The sequence below is a fragment of the Gopherus flavomarginatus genome, chromosome 2, assembly GCF_025201925.1.
Source record: "Gopherus flavomarginatus isolate rGopFla2 chromosome 2, rGopFla2.mat.asm, whole genome shotgun sequence".
Taxonomy (NCBI): domain Eukaryota; kingdom Metazoa; phylum Chordata; order Testudines; family Testudinidae; genus Gopherus; species Gopherus flavomarginatus.
The window spans coordinates 81023421-81041546 of record NC_066618.1 but is presented as its reverse complement, the minus strand read 5'-3'; the positions used below and the strand labels follow the sequence as shown (position 1 = coordinate 81041546).

General features: G+C 42.0%; 1 protein-coding gene across 2 annotated transcripts; it reads left to right on the top strand.

Annotated features, from left to right (window-relative positions):
• The first annotated feature begins 2323 nt into the window (after positions 1-2323).
• On the top strand, positions 2324-11933 carry ASTE1 (asteroid homolog 1). Of its 2 annotated transcripts, XM_050938391.1 has the most exons (5): positions 2324-3082; positions 3185-4516; positions 7582-7792; positions 9455-9644; positions 10861-11933. In XM_050938391.1, the coding sequence occupies exons 2-5, from the start codon at positions 3203-3205 to the stop codon at positions 11150-11152; spliced, it is 2007 nt and encodes a 668-aa protein (XP_050794348.1). In that variant the 5' UTR covers positions 2324-3082; positions 3185-3202; the 3' UTR covers positions 11153-11933. The 2 variants fall into 2 exon arrangements, with proteins under 2 accessions (XP_050794348.1, XP_050794349.1); XM_050938392.1 differs by lacking the exon at positions 9455-9644 and having other exon boundaries at positions 10861-11040.
• The last annotated feature ends 6193 nt before the right edge of the window (positions 11934-18126 follow it).

The following is an 18126-nucleotide window of genomic DNA, read 5'->3' as shown; positions in this document are numbered from 1 at the left end:
TGGAGCCCATTGGCGTGTGATCGGACCTGAGGGCTTGCTGCTGCTGTTGCCACTCTGCACCCCAAGAGGTGGATGTTGGGGTCCTGCAGTTTTCCACCTATCTCCTCCTCTACTGCAGCTGTTGGACCAGCAGGCTGGGGGGTGAGCCAAGCATGAAAGCAGTACTGTGTTGCCATTTAAAGTGTCATTTAACAACTTTGTTTGCCAAAAATGCTTGCTAACAATCCTGAATTCAGTTTCAATATTTTTTTAAAAAAATCAATATCTTAGCCAAAAACAGAAAATTAAGTTGTTGACAATTATTTGTGACAAGTTTGGTATGGGGAAGGGAGTGGGCCAGTTTTCATCCGAGAAACAAAAAATGTTGACTGACTTTCCTGTAGCTCTGTTACTGCTAAATAGAGCCCTCCAACAACTGTAATATGCTTATCTCCTTACTAATGTATAGAGCAGGGGTCGGCAACCTATGGCACACGTGCCAAACGTGGCACGCGAGCTGATTTTTGATGGCATGCAGCAGTGAGCTGAGCAGCTCAGCCTGCCACTGCTCTGGGGTTCTGGCTGCTGCCCTATTGGCACCCAGGGTCCCAGCCGCCAGCCCCACTCAGCACCCACTGCTGGCCTGGGGACCCCCAAGGAACCCCAGGCTGGCAGCGGCTGAGCAGGCCGGAGGCTGAGACCTCGGCTGAGCCACTCAACCCACTGTCGGCCTAGGGTTCCATTCACTCAGCTGGCAGCGGGCTGACGGGACTAAATTCAATGAAATAGGAAAACAAGAGCAACTAATGACAAAGTGCAAGAGCCTAGAGCAGTGGTCCCCAACCTTTTTCGTCTGGCAGGCCCCAGATGAAGGACCGTGGTGGCGGACAAGCATCTGCCGAAATGATGCTGAATTTCGGCAGCATTTCAGCAGATGCTCGTCCTCCGGCCAGTACGTGGGTGCACTGAGAGGCCCCTGCAGGCGCCGGGACACCTGCGGGCACCGCGCTAGGGACCCCTGACCTAGAGAGCCTCTTGAAGCACGGTGATCACTTTGATTTAAATGGACTTGAACTGTATGAAAAATTGAGTTGTTGCCACATGCAAAATCGATGATGGACATTGTAGAGTTTATTCATACCAGCAAACTTGTTGACATATATCCTAATGTGTACATTGCCACTTGTATTCTACTGACAATTCCTGTAACAGTAGCATCAGGAGAATGGAGTTTTTCAAAACTAAAGCTCATTAAAAACTATCTCCACTCTACAATGAGTCAGGAACACTTGACTGGTCTTGCTATTCTTGCAATCAAACAAGACATCACTTTGTCTTTGTCATACGATGACATTATTACTGATTTTGCAGTCAAAAAAGCCAGAAGGATTGCTTTTAATTAAAAACAAATCCTTGTTTCAACACCTCTTCAGAAAAATTTCCAATAAAATGTTGATACATTAAAAAAATGATATTATTTGCATCACTCTGTCAAATCAGAATTTTTTCTACAGTGCTACTTCTTTAGTGCTAGTCCATCAGCATTACAGTGTGCTTCATTAAGTTAAACTGGTTTTAATAACATGCATGTGGCAAGTTTTCCAGTACTGTAAGCTTATGTTTGTGTTGCTAAGAGCAAGACAGGCACAGGGGCACCAGTTTAATAATCTTGCCTAGAGCACCATAAACCCTAAGGACGGCCCTGGACAGGATACTGGGCTAGAAGGGCCAGTGGTCTGACCCACTGTGGCCAGTCTCATGAGCGCACCCATTGTCACAATGCCTGTCCCCAGCAACCCCCAGAGCTCGCGGCTGGGATGGGGCAGGGCACCGCCAGGCGCTCTCCAGCCCCCGCGGTGCCTGCGGCTCTCAGGGTGTGAGCGTGGGGGGACGAGCGGAGCTATGCCGGACACACGGGGGTCACGTCCATTTACCTTCTCATCCCCGCCCCCGGCCCAGACGAGGAGGGGGCGCGGGTCCCACCCCTGCGTCCCAGTCGGGCTCTCGGTGCACAGCCCCGCTCCGCCCTCCCGCTAGCGCCTCTCGGAGCCCGGTGTGTCCCCTCCCCCCGCATCTGTTTGGGACCGGTCTCCTGGAGACGCCGCGCTGCCCGACGGGATACAGGCACCCAGGGCGGACCCGAGCTGGCTGGTCACGTGACCCGGCGGCGCCCCCTCTGCCCTGCTCCCATGGAAACGGACGTTAATAGGACCCGCCGATGAGCGATTAAACAGTGACGTGATAGAGTGGGCGTGGCTTCACCACACGTGATTCTCTCGTCGTCCTAGCTTGATGCGTCGCGGAAGTGGAGGCTGTTTGCGGGGCACGGGTCGTGTCTCGAGGTGCGGCACCGGCGGGTCCCTTAAACGGCGGCACAGGGCGACTGATCCCTCCCGCAGCCGCTGGCGTTTCCCTGGGGACGGGAGGAGGCAGCGGGTGGAGCGCGCACCCGAGTGCGATTTAACGGCCAGTAACACGAGCCCGGCTGGCCGCGCTCGCGCTCCGGGGCAGGCTCTGCAGGAGAACGAGGCACCGCTCGTGTCTGCCCGTCTAGTCACCCCCGCCCCCGGGCAGGCACGCTCCGAGCCGGAGCCAGGCCTTGTCGGCTCCTGAGCGGTGAAAGGCCCCGGCTGGCTGGGTGAGGCCATCCCCGCTCCGGGTGAAACGTTCTAGCCGGGACTGTCTCTCTCCGAGCGGGCCGGGTCTCCTCCTGTGTGTGTCTAGTTCAGTGTTACAGCGGCTGAGGGCGGCTTAACTAAAGCGTATGTAATTTATGGACCAGCTCCGCCATTTACACACAGCCGCTGCTCCGGCGGGGATCACTGAATACGACTGCACGGAAAGGCCGGAGAACAGAAGGGGCCGCAGGTCCCTTTTCAGATGTGTAACTTTCAATGCCCCTGGATGGCACTAGAAAAGTCAGTTGGCATAGTTGGCTCCAAGTCACATGGGAGTAGGGTAGAGCAATTCTAGCAGCTGTAGTTCAAAACAAGTTGGCCTGTCAGGGAAAAAGCCATCCGTAAACAGTGTGCATCACTTCCTTTTGCCCCGGGGGAAAGGTTTGTAACAGCCACTCTTGGACTCAAAGGTAGCAGGAATTGAGGTAAGTGGACAGCCCTAGTGTGTATTGATCTGATCATTAGTCTAGAGGTGAGGTTTTGTGCTCTGTACTTGAAAATTAAATTGTTCATTTGTTTGACTACAGGTGTTACAGGTTAAGAGCATGGGCATCCATGGATTAATGAGCTATGTGGGAGAGCACAAGCAGTTCTTCACTGATATACAATTAAGGAACACAAAAATAATCATTGATGGAAATAATTTGTTTCATCGGCTTTATTTTGAATCAAATCTAGACCTCCAACATGGAGGGGATTATGATTCTTTTACAGATATTGTACACAAGTTTTTTGAAACTTTGTCTGTATGCAAAATATACCCATATGTTGTATTAGATGGAGGGTGTGACTTGTTGGATAAGAAGTTTGCGACATTAAAAGAAAGAGCCCGGGATAAGATCCAAGTAGCATATTCCATCTCTAGAGGCGGTGGTGGAAGCGTGCTACCCCTGCTCACCAGAGAAGTTTTCAAGCAAGTCTTGACCAAATTAGAAGTGCCTTTTGTCCAGTGCTTCTCAGAAGCAGATAGGGATATTGTGTCATTGGCTAATCACTGGAACTGTCCCGTATTAACTTTAGACAGTGACTTTTGTATTTTTGATTTGAAAGCTGGGTATTGCCCTCTGAATTACTTTCAGTGGAAAAACCTTTGCATCTGTGAAGGCACACTGGACTGCTACATTCCAGCTCGATGCTTCTCTTTAGAGAGACTGTGCAGCCACTTCAGTCATATGAACAAAGCCCTTCTTCCTCTCTTTGCTGTAATGAATGGTAATGATTACATTAATCTGCCAGCTCTGGAGACATTCTTCAGCAAGGTGCGTCTGCCAGGTGGAGGCTCTGGCTGGAGGGGGAGGAAGCATGTGCGCATCCAGGGACTTCTAAACTGGTTATCCCGTTTTGCTGACCCCACAGAGGCTATAGGCAATGTACTGAAATATCTTAAAAAGCATGAGAGAGAAGAAATAAGGGAGCTTCTGTGCGCTTCCATGGAGGAATATGAACAGTCTGATGTGAATCTTGAGGATTTTTTTCAGAATGGAAACTTTGACTCTCAGGTGACCAGGAAATTAGCATTACCACAATGGATGCTTGAGGCTTTGGCAAAAGGTCATTTGTCTCCATTCATTAGTGATGCCCTTCTATTAAGAAGAACAATCCTTCATGTTCAGGTGGAGAACTTGCAGAGGCCTAGTGCTCACACAGTTGCCTTACCCATTCGTCAAGTCATCTATGGGTTACTTCTGAATGCCTCTCAAAATTCTGAAGTTACTTCCCCAAGTAAGCAGTCCAACAAGCTGCCGATTGTCCATGAATTTGATAGAAGCCAAAAGACTCTTAAAAAATTCTTTGTTCCAACAACAATACTGCCTCGGGATTTTTGTGAAGACCATCGCCCTTTGGCCACATTAACTGAGGTATGGTTGTCAGAACAGATATATCCTGGATAATAATCAATGTTGTGAGTGTAATAGGGGAAAAAAACTTCTAGCCAGCCAGCTTAGTAGTAGATATAGTACGTACAAGTTACTTTTATAAGACTGCTCATGTAATAAGCACTACATGCATTACTAAGTGTATGGTCATAGTCTTTGGTATGCAGCATTCAGAGATGTTACAATTACACAATTATTTCAGTTATCTTTTTAAAAAGGAACACTTGGCAAGTTATAGGCAGAGGTGATAGAGGCCTATATTTAATTTTGCCTAAAACTTTCCCTTATAATCCTATTTTTATTTGCATTCAATTTTGCCAAACTAACCCTTTAGGCCAGAGCTTTCAGAGCAGAAAAGTGTTTAAAAAAAAAAAAGGCTGCATGAGGAGTAATCCTTGATTTAAGAGCTGCTTTTTTTTTTTTTTTTTTGGTCCTCATGAAAATTGATCCAGGTTTGGTCAAGCTATACCCTTCAGGAAAAACAGTCACAAGCTATACTGAGTATACGTTAGAGCAGGAGTCAGCAACCTTTCAGAAGTGCTGTGCTGAGTCTTCATTTATTCACTCTGATTTAAGGTTTCGCGTGCCAGCTATACATTTTAATGTTTTTAGAAGGTCTCTTTCTATAAGTCTATAATATATAGCTAAACTATTGTTGTATGTAAAGTAAATAGGTTTTTAAAATGTTTAAGAAGCTTCATTTAAAATTAAATTAAAATGCAGAGCCCCCCGGACTGGTGGCCAGGACCCAGGCAGCGTGAGTGTCACTGAAAATCAGCTTGTGTGCCACCTTTGGCACCCGTGCCATAGGTTGCCTACCCCTGTGTTAGAGGCTTTCTGCTAAAATCTCTAATTCATCTGCACTGAGCACACTTCGGCCTCCCAGTTCTGTGTGCCATCTACAGCGAGTATACTTCTAGTTCCATAGAGCTCCCTACATGGCTCTAGACAGTACATGGACAAAGCAGCAGCTAAAGAAAACGTTTTGGGGTAGAGAAGGAAACAGTTCTAGTCTCAGTTCTTCTGTTGACTAGAGGTAGCAATCCTGTGTGGTTTAGTCACTATTGATCAAGGCCTCGTAACCCCTATCTTTAGAGGAAGGAATGATCTCTCTCCTCATCCTCTTTTAAAGGGTACATAATTGTTAGGTTGCGCAAGGTCACTTTGGGGAGAGCTAGGAAGAGAATCTGGTTCTAATATGGTAGACTAAAGTCCCATCCACTATCCGTTCCACCCTTCAAAATGAATGCTCCAGAGCTGCATTTGGCAGTGCTGTATGTAACTGTTAAAATATATTGGCAACGTATGTAAGTCTCCTGTTAGAGAGGAAATGGAGGGGGCACCATGAAAAATAACAGCCTACGACTGCTACCATTTACTCCTTTAGCCCAACTGGTGCTATGGATCTCAGGGACCTGAATTCAAACCCTGCTGCTGACCCATGTAAATTTGTTTTCATTTTTCTTAAAGATTTTTGTATGCAGTTTCCTTAAAGTGAATGTTGAGGTTGCAGAGTCAAGCAAGCACAAGTTAGGAAATGTCCATGCAACTTTAATTTGTCTCCTTGTATAGGCACTGTGCTAGTCTTTAATTTAATTACCATACTCTTGTATTCTGGGACCCACCCTGCCTTGGTCAGTGCATAGGGTAGACCATAAATGAAGCAAAGGGTTGCAGAGAGAGAAAGATGTTCCTGCATTTTTAGCATTGGATTAGGGCCTAACAGCACTAGGTTTTGTTTCTCCTCTACTGCAGACTTCTTGTCTGATAATGGCTAGGGCCCTACCAAAGTCATGGTCCATTTTGATCAATTTCACAGCCAAAGGCTTTTTAAATTGGTCAATTTGAAATTTCAGATGCACACAGCTGAAAATGTGAGAGTGTTGTAACCATGGGGGTCCCAACCCAAAAGATACCCAGAAGTGGATCTCACCCACACCCCCAGAGCTGCCATGCAAGGAAAGGAAAAGTGCCCTCATTCCTCAGCCCAGCAGGGACTTGCAGGTAGGAGCACAGGTACATTAGACCCACCTCCACAAGTCTCCTCCAGTTGCGGGAATCTCCTGGGCTGGAGCTTCCTGCAGCAGGGGAAGACACTCAGATATAGGTCTGATCTCCCCAAGAGCAGCCATGCAGTGGAAGGACATTTTCTCCCTTCCCAGACCAGCTGGGACTTGCAGCTAGGCGTCCCCTAGCTGGGGCATTCCCAGCAGCAAGGGAGAGCAGATTTCACTGGGAAGGGCTTATTTCACAGTCCATGAAATTTTTCATGGGTATGAAATTGGTAGGGCCCTAATAATGTGCAAGACTATAATTCATGTACATACAGCTGAACTAAGGTTGCACAGGCTCTTATAATGCGACAACTGCAATCTTTTAATGAAGTTTTTTGTGTGTGTGTATATATACATACATATATACATATACACACACACACAATTTGTACCAGTGTTACTGTAATGGCTTAGAATGTGTTTTTAAACAAGTTAAGTCTCATTTACTAGTCAATTTCTGAAGCTAGATTTTCATAGGTGCATTGAGAGCTCATACAGTACAGGTGATAAACTGCAGTTCTCTGCCAAAATCCATGTAGAAGATTCCACTGGGAGTATATATAGATCAATAGTATGGATAGTAGCACAAGTTTACAACCTATAGTGCAATGCTAACCCCTGAAAAGCAGGTGATGCAGGATTGACACCTTCTAGGATATAGCCAAAGGAGGTGGTTTTGAATGCATAATAAAGGGCTAGATTTTCAATGTGCTCAGCTCCCAACTCTATTTAGGTACCTAATTGCAACTGAAACACTTCCAAAAAAATTTGACCCTTGAAAGATAACATAGGAAATACAATATACTGACTACTTTTTAAAGAGATTAAATATCATTCCAAAACTATTCATTCTACAGAATGATCAGTTAAGTCACATTAACACAGAAGTCATTTGCCTTTGGGTGAAGATGGCAAATAAGTGTAGATGGACTTTCTTACAGCAAAATAAAGCCAGACCTCTTCACAGTGTATCCAAAATTGACTTTTTGGCAGGTACCCAGATCAGATCGGCTAAAACTTCTGTTGGAGACACTAGGAGTGAAAGCCAGCAGCCTGCAACCCATCCCCAGTCCCTTGCGGCTCCCTGTTGCTGTAACCTGCTATTGGACACGTTACTCAGAACCCAAAGTGAAATTGCATTGTTTACAGGCATTACTTCTAGGAATGGTATTTGGGGAATTGCACAGGACAACAAGTAGCCCAGGTAGGTCCCCAAAGAACCAAAAACTTTACATGTTTCTAGATGTTTCATATTTATATGCAAATCAACATTCTAGCCACAGTTTCCCCTTTTGTTTTTGTAAGGATTCTCCACTTCCATAGGAATTAATGGTGATTTACACTCTACCCTCAGCACTTAATTCATACATTGGTGAAGATGAGAGGCAGTGCTGTGTTGCAATTAGGACTGAGGGACTTGAAGTTAAACTCTGACTTCTATTCCCAACTTCTTGTGTGTTTGGGAAAGACATCTAACTTACCTGTGCCTCAGTTGCCTATCTTTAAATGGGTAAAATCCATATTGACCTCGTCGAGTGGTGTTGGCATTTGTAAGTGTGCTTCAGGTATACTATAGAAGTGCAAAATATTTTTTTCAGACTCGCATACACATGCATCAAATGTTGATACTTCTATAAGACTGTTTTATTACTCAGTAATGAACTTTTACTAAAGTCAGTTTGTACTTACAGGAAACATTGTTCGTGTGCGAGTCTAACATTCTAATTCAAACCAGACTCAATAGGGAAGCTTTGAAAGCTAAGCTATTGCCTCTCTTCCTCATACTTTCAGAACTTCATACTTTATGGAAGGGGAAATACAAATAGAAATTTGGCCACAGAAACTGTCATTATCAGTAAGAATAAATAAAATCCTGTGCTGAGAGTGTTATCTAACCAGGTAAGTCCAAGAGACTAAGCAAATTTAGTACTGGCAGCAGCTAGGCATTGAGGTTCTACTTCAGATTATAAATTCTAGGGCAGGAATAGTCTGTGTACACAGTGCTTGGCACAATGGGGTCCTGATCTCTTAATTGGGCACTCTAAGCACTACTGATTATATTCTCTTTAAAAAAAAAAAAGAGAGCCTTAACTATGTTTTAACAAGAAGCCAGAACATTCTGGATTAATGTTAAAACTAATTAACTTGGCCTGTTGTGACTGGGTATTTCATCACAGGTATTATGCATAATCAGCTATAATCTTTACACACATCTAAACTCAGAACTGGTAGGTTTTTTGTTTGCTTTTGCTGGTTTATGATTAAACCTAATGGAAATGTTACTTTAGCATAGTATTTGCATAACAAATTAGTAAACAATAATTAGTACTTCAGGATTAAATCCTGTTTAAGGCAGGATTTTTCCCCAAAACACAAGGAAAGCTATCTTAATTCTGCAAAAGTAGCAAGATTCCAGTGTTTAATATTAAAGTTAAAGGGTTGTGGGGAGAGGTTTTTAGGTAACGTGTGCCAGCCTTAGATTTAGGAGGAATTCCTGATTGTGTGGGAGGAGGAAAAGGGTTATGGATTATAGAAGCTGGGCAGGCAATTCTCAGATGCTTCTCGTTAACCTGACACATAGTGGGATCTTTTTAAAGATTTTCCAGTTGGCCCACAACATGTAAGTATGTGCACTCAGACACAAGTGTGCCAGCAAATAGATTCAATTCTTTTGTTTGTCTCATGGCTTTTGGTACTTGAACAGTAACAATTTAAGACACTTAAACAGATTACTTCAGATACTTCCTGATACTCAGTGTTTAGAGGTTCATGGGCACCATTAATTGTACATACCAATCATTCTTTATATAGGAGAATGCATAGGGGCCTCTAGAAAAAATTTTTTTCTTGTACATTCATAATCTAGATCCTGCAGTTTTCCATGTCAAAGATAAAATGATCTATGACCAGTTTCTAAAATGGAAGGAAAAGAATTTTCAGAAATTACTGGATTTAGACACAGCACACACTTTCTGCCAGTGGCAGTGCTGCCTCCAGATGGGATTGCATCTCAACCAGCTACTCTCTACTCCTCTCCCTGAACCAGACTTAACGCGGTAAGAACCTGTAAAAGACCAGCCTTCTTCACAAGGTGCTCCAAATATAAAGCACCCTCACATTGTGTTTTGTATTATACCTGCTGTGCCTCTGGAATGTAAGCTCCTTGGGCAAGGGACCTTTTAAATTTGGTATAGTTCATAGTCTGTTTTATAGCACTAGTACTCTGGTGCTTAATAAATGTTAACAGCTTCTAATGTTTCAGCAAATTCATGTTTTTTGGTAATTACTACATATAAGATTCCAATATAAAAATCTTTTGAACCAAAATATAATTAAAATTTTACCCTTAATACTTTAGTACATACTGTGACTGAATTCAAGTCATGTCTTGCACACCCTGAGGCCAATGAAATGACTAAGATCAGAACTAAAGTATGTAAACATGTATGCATCGCTAGCTGAGACAGACAACTAGGAGACTGCATAATGTAGAAGTGCATCAAGGAAGGGAAAAGGTACAATAAATTGAAAAACATGAAAAAAATCAGAGTAAAAGTCTGGAAATCACTGGCATAATGATCCTAAGCATTTTCACTTGAGCATAATTCTTAATCTTCTGTAGTAACAGGTATACACACAAATATGATTTCTATCTAGGATCTGTATTTTCAGTGTTAAGTTTGATTTTAAACATCCCTCATTAGATGCAAGTCTTATGTAGGGTTAAAAATGCACTTTACTCAAATTCAGCTCAAATATTCAAGCTGCTGTTAAAGCAGTCTCTTCCTTAAAGAAGTGAGTTCTTAACTTCTTGTTACTTGAATAGATGTGTAAAATTCTTCTTTCCACTATATTTGTGTCTAGGTCTATATAGTGCTCAAATGAAAAAGCATGCATTGAAGATACAAGTTATTTATGTCAGCTAATTCCCAGCAACTAATATCTACTAAAATAATTGATTCTTTTGATTAAACCCAAAACAATTTTTAAAACATTGAGTTGTCACCTGAAATTTCTTTGGCTTTATTGGGCCAAATTTTATCTTATTCTAAAACCAATAAAATTAAGAAATAGTAATAATGTAAGTATGTACCTGCAGACAAGCTGGATTTGAACTTAAGATGCCTTTGGGATTGTTTCTTTAAAAGGCTTTTATTTAAAGAGTTCATTCAGTGATTAGTAGAAAAAACAATACAAACTACATAAACAGTATAGTTTTGCTAGCTATAGTTTGATATGATTCTAAATTTAATCTTTCCTTCCTTCGGGCAGGCTTTATTGTGGGACCCTTGTGCATAGACTATGCAAAGAGCTTAAATCAGCACATGGAGCAGAGAATCTGCTTATCTCATCTCCAAAGATGAGCCAGCTTTTTTGTGATCTGCTCCATGCAGTAAAGTCAACTGTAGCACCAGACTTCTTCCAGGAGACAACCAAGACCAAATCCTGCAAGGAAAAGAACAAGCAAGCCACTAGTCAAGCAGAGACTACCAGACAGCATGCTACATTGGAAGCTCAGCCTTTCTGTGATAACAGATTTGCATCACTAATGGTGGAAGACTAAAAGCAGCACATACATGACATTCAAATAATTCTGCCTTGTGAATGGATCACAGTTACAATGAAGTGGGTGAACTGCATTGGAATGTAACTGGCCTTTTTACAAAACTTTATTCACATGGATCAATTTTTAGAATGAATCTTGCTACAGTGATTTTTTTCTATAAAAATGTTTATAGGATACTGTCTGAACTTTCCAAAAATGGTCAGTCATTTGATGTCCTTGAATACAATAGAAAAAATGAAATTTGCAATTTTAAAGTAAAGCAGTAAGAGGACACTATGCTCCCCACCCCTCCGACCACCATTTGCACAAAAAACACAACCACACACACCACAAGAAAGCTACGCCATCACAACTACATACTAGACATGGAAAGCAAAATTTAAATTTGTGATTAGCAAGGCCAGTGTCCACCAGTGAGATTTTCAAAAGTTTCCAAGGGAGGAACATGGATCCCTGACTTCCATTGACTTTCAGTGGAAGTTTGACCATCTGCTGTGCCTCTGGTATTCTGAACTGTTGGGGAAAGAAACTGAAACTTATCCTTTTCTTCTCCTGTGTTTGTCTTAAGAAACAGGTTTGAATAGTCACTACCAAGCCTGAATACTACCACCTAAAGCAGACTATTTTTTCTTCTATCAGATACCTTTGATACACGCCCACGCCCCCCGAGACTGTCAAGCAAGGGTCTTTTCCCAGAAGATTCCAAAAATAAAGGAATGTTTAAAATGAATCTATTTTAATAAAGATGTTTTAAATAAAGTTATGCATATAGGTTTGACAGTGTGATTTGGTTTCTGACATACTCCTGCAGTAAGATGCTAGTATTGACTACTCTTGTTCCCCTTCAAGAATTAGTGTGATGTTTCTCTCTCTCAAGGTTATAAAGGTTTTTAGATCATTACCTGTATCTTTAGTCAGAGTTGTGTCCACTGTTCATCAGAAAGAACTTCTCAACCAGAGTTACTGTAAGATGTGTTGTCCACGCAGGTTGCCCACTTGGGGCACATGCATCCCTTGTGCACAAGATGAGATTCTTTTGGATAGCAGTATCCATTAGGACCATGGCTGCACCCTGAGAACCCTCATAACCATTGTAGCTCAGGGCATAAGGAGTGGGGACAGCTTCAACCGCTTCTCAGTTCTTTTGCCAATAAAGACTCAAATTAGTGGGACAGAGGGGAGGTCAAGGAATGTGTGTGGACAACACATCTTGAAGAATCTTGGTACTGTAAGGTAGGTAATTGCTCTTTCAAGTGATTTCCACACCGATTCCACTCTTGGTGACAAGCATCCCATGCTCAGATGTGGGTAATAGGACTCCTGTATAAATACTGAAGTATTGCATGCTAGCAAAGTTTGCATTTGATCTCAAGGCCTGCATGAAGGTGAGAGATACATAGTAAAAGTACAAACCAAGTACAAGCACATCACCAGGCATCTCTCAGTCAATGGGTTAATGTTCAATGAGGTGGTGGAGGCTGCCGGGGCTCAAGTCAAATGGGACCTGATGTGTCCTGGGGGCTCTCTCTTTGCTAGCATGTAGCAGGTTTATATAGAAAGTCTGAAAACCATTTAGATACCCTCATAGAAACTGTCCTCTCATCCATTCACAAATGCCACAGTCTGATGCTCTGGTTGATTTAGTCTTGTCTAGATAAGGGGACAGTGCTCTATCCAATATCAATATTGGAATTTTTGCTTTGGACAGCAAGAACGAGGTATGGGGAAAGACCAGCAGATGAAGAGACTGATTTATGTGAAATCATGACAGTACCTGAAGCAAGAACTGCATATGAGGTTCATACAAGGAAGCTGTATCATAAGGAGCTGAATCTCCCCAACTTTGACCACCACACAGGCTCAGAGGTGATGGAAGAAGCAGGCAGCCATGGGCTCAAAGGGAGGGACCCATTAAATCATCTAGTCAACACACTTCCAGAGGTGGAGGGAGTTCTGACTAGTAGAAGAGCATGGGTCAGTCCTTTCAGAAAATTCCACTGCAGTGGGGTGAGAATACCAGTGTCTGTTTTGGAAGATGGTTTGCTGAGATTGCAGCCAGACTCTCATTGAGCTAAGGGACAACCTTGACTGCTTTAGTGAGAGCAAATACAAATTTATGGAGCACTGTCTTCTGCAGAGGTGAGCAGTGACTGACCCAAAAAAAAATTTTCCATCTACATTGGTAGATTGCATCCACCAGTTTAATGACAGGATTGCCATGGGACGCAAAAACAGTCTTATTTGCCCAACAGACACAGCAGTGACATGCTGATTTCAACCACCCTTGCAGTGAATGCAGGTGAAGTCTGGCATGCAGCATGGGGTCTAGCTCTCATGCAGGGGTGGTGGTGGGTAGGAATCCTACCAGTGCCCTCAGCTGAACTTTTTACTACTACTGGGTAAACTACTCTCTGTATGTGAAGAGATGTACACACAGTGGGGTCAGTCTCACAGCTATGTGAAATAAGGAATGAGAGGCAGTTAAGGCCATCCCACCCCTTATACCTTTTGGCTACTCTTTGGAAGGCTCCCTAGGTGCAGGCAGAGTCCCAATGGTCAACTATTCAAAAGAATCTGATCTATGACAAATATGCAATTGGTGTGGACAAACAAATGTAAGGATACCTATATTTGATTTCTGCACCATCTTTGGCTATGCTTACCTTTCAATCCTGTGTCTTGTAGACTTTCTCACAGATGACAAAAAATATCTGAAGTAGAGGTGATCAGAACGATCTAAGTATTTTTCTAGATAGAAGTCTCTCAGCTGGAGTGTATCTTCTCCCATCAAAGCAAAGAGATGGTCAAAACTAAAGTTCTTTTCCAAAATACACAAAGACTGAAAATAGTAAAACTAACTCTTAAGTTGTCAAACTTTCTAGGAGGATGCCTTTGCTTGGCCATCATTTTATACCTGTGATTCTTGCTTCTATTTAGTGAAATTTTGTACTTCATCACTGTTTTCACATTGTATTTTAGAGTTTGACAGATTAAATGAACCACCCCTGGATAATCACCAGTCTTCAGGATTGCCTAGAGTAGTCACAAGTACTCAGATACTATTGTGATGAGCATGGTATAAAAAGCAGTATGGAATAAAGAACTTCAGTGGAAGGCAGCAAGCAAGGTGGTCTCAAGAAGCAAGGTTTTAGCTGCAGGCTATCACAGGAAAGCCTCATGGTAGTAAGTGAGCAAGTTGGTGCAGATGTTTATTTTGTAAAGCCCAAGACAGCAGCTATGTTGATTATTTGCGGGGGGGGGGGGGGCGGGGGGGGTGTCTTCTGTAAAAGGTGATGAGATTGGGAAAGTGCTGCATACATACAGAGAATTTATCAATAAACTGGTTAAAAAGAGTCAACTATTTCATTCTAATGAGCTGAGACCTGTTCACCACACTGGCAACTTCCAACCAATTTATCCAGTAAAAGTTAGATGGGATAAAACTAAAAGTCCTTTATCAGGCAATGTTATCATTGAAACTATTGCCAGTTTCGACTTGGCAAAAACTAAGTAAATGACTTCAGGATTTGTCCCCAAGAAGTAGTGTATTCAAAGCTGATCTCAAGAAGTGAAGAGGTGGAAGACAGTATCAATGCAGTGAGATAATTGTAGTAAACATCCAAAGCTTTAAATTGGTCTGTCTGCTTGACAATTTGGACAGAAAGAAAAACGTTTCTTTTAGATGTATAATTTTTTATTAAAATGGAGTTTAATGTACAGTTTAGAGAAAAGATGAGTAACTTATTTTAAATTTTGACAGGGCTAAAAATGCATTTGAAATTTGCATTTTTTAAATTTTTTTACTAAGTTTGGCTATGCAAAACAAATTTCTTCCAAAGTTAAGGTAGGATTTAACATTCTGCTATTTAGGATAAATGTAATAAATCACTTATTTAAAGGTTAGAGAAAAATCAAGCAATTTAAAAATGCATATGCATTGAAAGTTGGAGGAAATCAGGTTACATGTGCATCAAGGAAAAGGTATAAAACCTTTAAAGTTGTAAGATTAGTCACTTTTAGATTAGTCTCATGCATCTGATGAAGTGGGTATTCACCCACGAAAGCTTATGCTCCAATACATCTGTTAGTCTTTAAGGTGCCACAGGACTGTCACTTTTAGAGTGGCTAATATGAATTTTTAATCCCTCAGACTCAGATATCCAAAGTTTGTATTTACAGTGGAAAACAATAGTACATATTTATTTTACTTAAAAGGAAACATATGTAATTAAGATCACCTTCCAAACATTTTCTAATGACTTACTATATTATGTTAAAATGTGTATGTGGGTAATACATTTCAATACATCGATGCTTAGAATTCTTTCAAGTGCTGAACATTTTGATACAGTAGGAAGTTAGATGCCATTTAATTGTAATAAGGAATACTGGATTAAAAGCTCAAGATTGCTCTGGGCCTGAAGAGAATGTCCAAAACTCTCAGCTAGCTATGGAAACAAAAAGGAAGGAACTGAGGCAGCTGGGGCTTCACAACCCTTTTGGAACCTGGGAATTCTAAATGTTCTGTGCTGAAAGTGGGCACTTGTGCAACCCCAATAAGCGCTTCCTTTCTACAAGGCTCCTGAAGCTCTGTCACCAGGCCAATTCAGAGAGACTTGTTTTATGATGTTCCATAGTAAGATGGCAAGAACTTTGAGGGGACAATTCCAGGTTACCGTAACCAGGAAGAGGTTCCTAAAATGCAAGGTGAGGTAAGTCTGCATTCCCTAAAGTAACTGGGACTAGAAAGAGAGCAAATGGGAACATGTAGCTTTAACTGATTTAGGAAGACATTAACCAATTTTGCCCAATTACAGGTGGCATTTTGGGTTTAAACAGGAGTTTATAAGGTATTATCCACTGCTGCACTCTAGCCACTGGAAGTGCACTGTCCAGCAGCAGAAAGGCAGTGTGATTCACATTGCTGAGGGTTAAGACCCATTTTAAAATAAATTGATGCTAATCTGTGACCCTTGGAGATGCTGTAGGCCGATCCTCAGACTGTCACACAAAAGTTGGAGGTCTGGCAAGAGAAACCCCGTCACCCAAGTTGTCCACAATTGGAGCTGTTGAACACTCACTTCTGAAGAACAGGTCATTTACTTAGGTGCCTAATTCAGGAGCCTACATTTAGGTTCCCATAACTGAAAAACTTGATCTCAGGTTTAGACTAGTGTCCAGCATTGATGAATTAAGTGGTTTTTTTGGCCTTCCTATCCCTCCCATGACACTACTGCAATGCCATTTGATTTCTTATTCTTTATGCACAGTTATTTCTTCTGCATTTTGAGGATTTAATGCTCAGATTTCATTTATCTGTATCTGGTGAATTTGTAGCTTCTAGTCACTTCTGACTAAGTTCTACAGTATGCATTTCTTTGAGTTCTAGAACACTTCTTTCCATACTTCCCAGCTGTTCAAACTTTAGCCTCATCTAGGTTTCTGTTGGCTTTGCTGTGAACTTACCCGTCTTAAAACATCTCTCCATCAGAACAGTCAAGCTTTCAGAAACTGATCTACAGATTGGAGCTGTGGTAGTGGATAGATTGTTTTCTTTCCTGAAGCCTTAATATAAAGGCTACCAGTTTTCTCCCTAAAGTCATTTATTCTCCCCAGCTAAAGAATACTCCTGGCTGATAAGGAAGCGTCCCAGGACCCTGCAACAGGAACACTGTCCTACTCAACATTATGCATGACAAGCGCAATTCCCATGATCACAACAGTGGGAGAGAACATGAGGACAGCAAAATACTCTTGAGTTATTCACATCTACTACCTTAGTGTGCTTCCTAAACAAAACACTTCCTCTATCCTTAATTGAACCAGGTACCATGACTGGCAATAGGCTCACCTAAACTCACAATAAATAATGTGCTTGAAAATAAGTAACTTCAAAAATAAATTAAAAGCTGATTTCCGTTGGCGCCAGTGAGGATTTGGGACTCAACAGAAGCCAAATAGTATGTCAATGTCACTATATTTCCCATAATTTTGTTCTTACAACGTGGAAACATCTGAAAATTAAAATCAGCTCATGCGCTACAGAGTAGGAAATGGTTTCTATTTCTGCAAAACAAAACACTCTAAGGAACTATTAACTCATTACTCTAGCAAAGAGCAATATGACCAGTGTTTTAAGTCTGTGATAGCCAGTAATCTGATTTTCTGCAGTTTTAAAATACAAGATGCTTTTGAAAAAGATTGAGACTAAATGTCAATCCCTATATGTATCATGGGAGTGGTAAAAACATTAATAATCAGCTATTCATTAAATATAGATGTTCAACAATACATGTTAATAACTTATCTATAGGAAGCAAGCTGTAAGATATGCAGGGCCTGATGTTTCAAGGACATTAGTCATTTACTACTGTTCAAATTTACTCCATAGCATGTACTAGAGATTTTAAATTACAAGTCTCACTGACCTACAGTAGAACCTCAGCGTTACAAACTGACCAGTCAACCACACACCTCATTTGGAATCGGAAGTACACTATCAGGGTACATCTACACTATGGGATTATTCTGATTTTACATAAACCGGTTTTATAAAACAAATTGTATTAAGTTGAGTGCACGTGGCCACACTAAGCACATTAATTCGATGGTGTGTGTCCATGGTCCGAGGCTAGCGTCAATTTCTGGAGCGTTGCACTGTGGGTAGCTATCCCGTAGCTATCCCATAGTTCCCGCAGTCTCCCCCCGCCCCTTAGAATTCTGGGTTGAGAGCCCAGTGCCTGATGGGGCAAAAATCATTGTCACGGGTGGTTCTGGGTACAGCCTCACCCCTCCCTTCGTGAAAGCAGCAGACAACCATTTCACGCCTTTTTTCCTGGGTGAACTGTGCAAACGCCATAGCACAGCAAGCATGGACCCTGATCAGATCAAGACTGCAATAGTGGACATTGTAAATACCTCGCGCATTCTCGTGCAGTCTATGCTGAAGCAGGACCTGCAAAGCCAGGCGA